Source organism: Manis pentadactyla, chromosome X (genome assembly GCF_030020395.1).
Source record: "Manis pentadactyla isolate mManPen7 chromosome X, mManPen7.hap1, whole genome shotgun sequence".
NCBI lineage: Eukaryota > Metazoa > Chordata > Mammalia > Pholidota > Manidae > Manis > Manis pentadactyla.
The window spans coordinates 12938371-12943509 of NC_080038.1; the positions used below are offsets into that span (position 1 = coordinate 12938371).

The 5139-nt window shown below is 43.3% G+C and overlaps 1 protein-coding gene across 1 annotated transcript; it reads left to right on the top strand.

Annotated features, from left to right (window-relative positions):
- The first annotated feature begins 209 nt into the window (after window positions 1–209).
- On the top strand, window positions 210–4913 carry LOC118926206 (sex comb on midleg-like protein 1). Its single transcript, XM_057495990.1, has 3 exons — window positions 210–1878; window positions 3280–3434; window positions 4779–4913. The coding sequence occupies exons 1-3, from the start codon at window positions 1461–1463 to the stop codon at window positions 4911–4913; spliced, it is 708 nt and encodes a 235-aa protein (XP_057351973.1). The 5' UTR covers window positions 210–1460.
- The last annotated feature ends 226 nt before the right edge of the window (window positions 4914–5139 follow it).

Consider the following 5139-nt stretch of genomic DNA (forward strand, 5'->3'; position numbering starts at 1 on the left):
ACCACAGATTGCTGTCCCCTCTCGGGGCTCCCTATTCAGTAGGTCTGGTGGAAGAGTTTGCATTTCCAACAAGTTAGTAGGTGATGTTGACACTCTGGTCCATGGAGCACACTTGAGAACCACAGCTCCAGGCTGCTAATCACTGTCTCTACTGACACTGTCTCTCCATCTAAAAGAGAGTTCCTTCGGGCAGGAGCCGGTTGTTTTTGTTTTTGTTTTTGTTCTTTATGTCTGCGTTCCCAGCACCTAGCAGAGTAGTCCTGGGGGGTGGTAGGCCTTCCATAAATGTTTATTTCAGTGAATGAATGAAGAAATGAGGAAATGGTCCTGACCTCTTATTTAAGTGTATCTTTTTGCTGCAGTGAGATCTCTGTGTATTTCAAGAACTGTCAGGTTTGGGCAGTCCCATAGCTGGTTGGCATATAGGTCATGTGTACTCACAGGTTTTGTAAGGCTCACTGTTGAGTGTATCATCTTAAAACCCTTTGAGGCCAGGAGTCACATCTCTTATATTTGGCCCCCCATTCTTTGCAGAGTGGTCCGCTCACTGCCTGTTAGCTCCTACCGTCCTTATGTGCAAAGAGCCTCTCTGGCCTTTTGGCAGATTTGAAATTTTCTTTCCTAAGATGCACCTTCCTTGGTGTGAAATGACTTCCTCATAAATGTGGTGGCTCACAGGAACTGGGGCATGACTACTTTCCAATAATAACGCTTCTTAAAATGCCCATGGGACGTGGAGTAACTGAGTAGGCAGTGGGCTTATCTCCGTCCGCTGGGCTGTGTGTCACCCACAACTGGGCATCAAGTAGGAAACCGATGGCTTGAGAGCTTTCTTTGTTTCTAGCAGTCAAAATTTGGCTTGTTGTTATTTTCTTAAATGTTCCTTTTCTTTTGGAAGAGGACCTACCAGTAGCTTGTATTATACTAGGCCATCTATGATGCCATTCAAAACCTGGATCAGAAGTTTGATGTTATTCACGAAAAGATTTCAAAAATCGACCGTTCTGTGACATCAATTTGGCTAAATCACGTGTTATAAAAATATTTTCACAACTATGATAAGCCTCTGGTTTGTAAAGATGCCAATCAGAAGCGAGAGAACTAATAAGGGCCGAGCATCACTTGCTGTAGCAGCAAATGGGAAACTAATCCTATGTTGGAAAAATGCTAAAGTTTAGGTTTGAGAAATGTATGGCAATGGGTATTTCTTTGTTTGTAAACTTACTATAGAAAAGGATCTTAAAAGATCACATTGAGGAGGGATAAAACTAATCAAAATAGAGTATCAGTCTTTCATAATATAAAGCAATGCTTCATGGAAAATAAGTTATAATACGTTTACTATTTATGTTATTTCCTTTTCTACTCATTCACAGTTGGTTTTTTATGCTGGCTTTGTGTCATTTCAGAAGTCACCTCAAGATGCATACACATGTTCTAATGGCCCGCTTTCCAAAAAGATGAAACTGAAGAGAAGGGAATCTAACAATGGAGATTCTTACCCTCAAAGTTGTTGCCACGTTTTGCCAGTAAGAAGGCAGGAAAATGATTTCATTAGCAGCATTGTGGGAACATATTTCCGCTCCAGTGGGTTCTGTGAGCAGGATCTAGGGGTGATCCACCTGGAGCTTAAAGACACACAGGAGGAGCAGGAGGAAGTGGAGTGGGAGCGGAAGTGGCTGCTGCGTTCAAACCAGAGCAGCCCCGCTCCCTCCGACATTACCGCTGATTCCTATCATTCGTGTCTATGCCCGGATGATACACCAGAGGGCACCTGCTCCGGGCCCTGCTCTCCCGGCCATGGGGCCCACAGCACCAATAGTCTCTCCCCATCTGCCGACTCTCCCACAGCGGTGTCTGCAGCCCAGCCGGCCCAAGGTGAGCCCCGTGTGGCACAGAACCCTGAGATGATGACTGACCAAACTTTAAAGGATACGAACCTCAAACCACATGCGTCATATTTTGGCATCCCACCCACCTTCGGGGAGGATGAGATGTTACCCGTGACATGTAGCACTGCTTAACCTGTAGTTCTCAAGATTCTTGATATAAGCTCGTGGAAGCTGTTTGTTTTCTATTTTGAGGGCTGGTTTGGGGGATACTCATAGTGATAACTAACATTCACTGAGTGTGTATTACATGCCAGGCACTGTGCTAATCACCTGACATGCCTCTTCTCCACTAATACTCATAGTGACCCCACTGTGAGTTTTTTAATCTTCTGTTTTTCTTTGCCCGTCCCTCGGTAAATACTCAAAATGCTCCTGAAATGGCCAGAGATACAAAAGAAAAAGTACACCTCTGGCCAGCTCACACGTAACAAAGATCAAGTTTGTGCCGACAGTCCCTGGCTAGAGAAACAGATCTTCCTAGTGAACTGCAAAACTCTCTTTGGTTATCCCGCGCTAACTGTAGAGGGTCAAGTGCTGCGGTGGAGTAATGGATACCTGTTTAGACACAAAGCAGTTTCAGCACACCTCGAACGGCACACCTAACACTTTGTGAGGTCTGAGCACTTGGGTTGTCTCCTGTCTCAGCCATTTCTGTATCAGACAACCTTCAACCAAGGTATCTGTTGCACTGCAGTTCCCCTTGAAAGAGGTCATCAATGTAATATTAAAGTTACTTCTAAGATAGCTAAGCACAATAACCTTGTTTTCTTCAAACTTCAGAAAAGCACTTAAGCCTTAAGAGACAGGAATTCAAAACATAAAGTGGGGCAAGAAATAATCCATGTTAAATACCTGGGAGTGATCCAGTAAAAAAACTAATTTGGTTCTCAAAGATAATGGGATTTTTGAAATTCATTGATTGAAGTGAATAAATGTAAGCAGTTGTAAAACTACATTTTGGGGAGTTCCATTCTATTTCGCTAGTAAAAACCATAATCTGGACCAAGCAGAGGAGAGAGATTGAGAGAAATTCATTGAAATAAGTAGTGAGTAGTAGGTTAGCTTAGATTAGCCCAATTTCGCCCACGGATCAGGTCTTTTGCTGGATTTGCCTGTGTGCCAAGAGGCCCCGGACTGCTCAGTCGGTTTTATGATCTTTGAAGCTGTGAGGTACCTTCTGAAGCTGGTCTTGTTGTTTGCAGAAGGTCAGAGGGGATGCTCTTGGGTAGCCGTCCTCAGGCTGTCCTCACCTAGGCTTCCACTGGGTTCACACGGACTCCTGGTCCTGAAGGTTCAGGAAAGAGACCATTGCTCCCTACCTAACATCTCTTCTTTCAGGATAATGATCAGGTCAGGTTTGATTTGTCTTCCTTTCCCCCCTTTGAAGCTACAGGTGCACCACCAGTTAGCGCTGGCTCGGATATGCTACAACGAAGCTTCTCTGATGACCCTGAATCTTGGTCCGTGGAAGATGTGATCCTTCTCCTGAAACAAAAAGATCCTCAGATATCAGGCCTCCTCGCTGACATCTTCAGGGAACATGTAATGTTGGAGGGACCAGTGCATCTTTTGATCTGGTTTTCCTGTTGTAATGTCTTTGAATGACCTGTGCGCAGGCCCTTCAGTTGGATGCTCCTTAGTGTGGATGGTGGGGGAGCCCTACCACCTGATTTTTCCATTTGTGAGAAACGTTGCTTTTCCCAGGGCTAGATCCTTAAATGGTGGAGGCTGGATCTGTGCTTTAAGCGGGTGCCTGCCTGCATACCTAAAATCCTATAAGCCTTCAAGTTCTCAAGAGAAGGTGATTCGGCATAGCCACTCTCGGGTGTCTTCTCCTTGTAACAGCAGCTACAAGGATCCTCCTTCCCACCTGCTCCCTGCTCGGCCCCACGACCGTGCGTGGGAGGGGGTGACCGCAAGCTGTGACAGGGTGTCCTCCTTGTCATTAACGACACCTGGTGAATCCAGCAGCGGATTCCGTTTGGCTTGGTTCCATTAACCTTATATGGTTATCGACACATTGGGATGCTGATACTCTCAGACTATTTACAAAGAAACATCGTGGCCTTAATTTTTACAAGTTCTACTTTCTTGAAATTCTGGCTTTAGTTAGTAGGAAACATATGGAAGCTGCCTGACAAAGATAGTACTTTAAGGGAAGTCAGGTCTCTTCAGACAGTGATTTACGTTTCTGCAGTTTTGTTTTTAACTCAGAACTGGTGAAATCCAAATAACATGCTTCAGTAGCATCACTTGGTCAATTAATATGATAAAGAAATTTAGGAGGATGCCTTGTGACTCCCAAGTAATATTTTTATAGTGTTTCCTAATGAATAAAATTGGTGGCCACATATCTGATGTACCCTTTTCACGATGGTAAAAAAATCAGTAAATTGTTTCTGCATCTAATTAGCATCAGGTAACTAATTAGTTTTCAACATCAAGACAACACTGTACATAGAGCACATGTATAGTATGTACTGATGCTGACATACTAATATTCCCAGCCCCTCTACAAAAGTTAAAGACCATCTGAAATTCCTTTCTATCTTTCATAGTTTTCACTCTTTTTGTCATACCTGTGCAACATTTCATTCATCACATTGTATTTAGTATTTAAAATGAGGTAGTGTGAAGCATGGGCCATTTCTAAGAGACTAGATTAAATTTTTCTTAGTTTGCAGTAAATGTACAGATGATCAAATGGTGCTTCACTGCACAAAGTATAGATTTTTAGCAGTCTTTATCAAGCAGACGCAGACCCTGAATACATCTGGAGTGAACTGCTCTGTAATCGGTGTTTACATGTTCTTACATACAAAGAAATAGCCTTTCTGATAGACTATGGAAGCATCATTAACTATTATAATTTCCTTCTCTGTGCAGGACATTGATGGGAAAGCTCTGCTACTCCTCAAGTTTGACGTGATGATAAGGTACATGGGGCTGAAGCTGGGGACGGCCCTGAAGCTGTGCCACTACATTGAAAAGCTTCAGGAGGAACATCACCTCGACGACTGAAAGCATGTTTCTGTAGATTCAGGTTGGATATAGTTGTGGGGAGACCAGTGCATCTTGGTGTATGATCATTTCTCTGCCCTTAGCGGTTTTCGTTGTGTAGAAGTTTCCTCTAAAAATATGTTACCTCCAGAATTGCATCAAATTGGTAGTTTGTTCTTTACATCTTTTTATTACTTTCATTGTATACTTTACAAATATGCTTCATGCAGGAAACAGAGAAAGAACT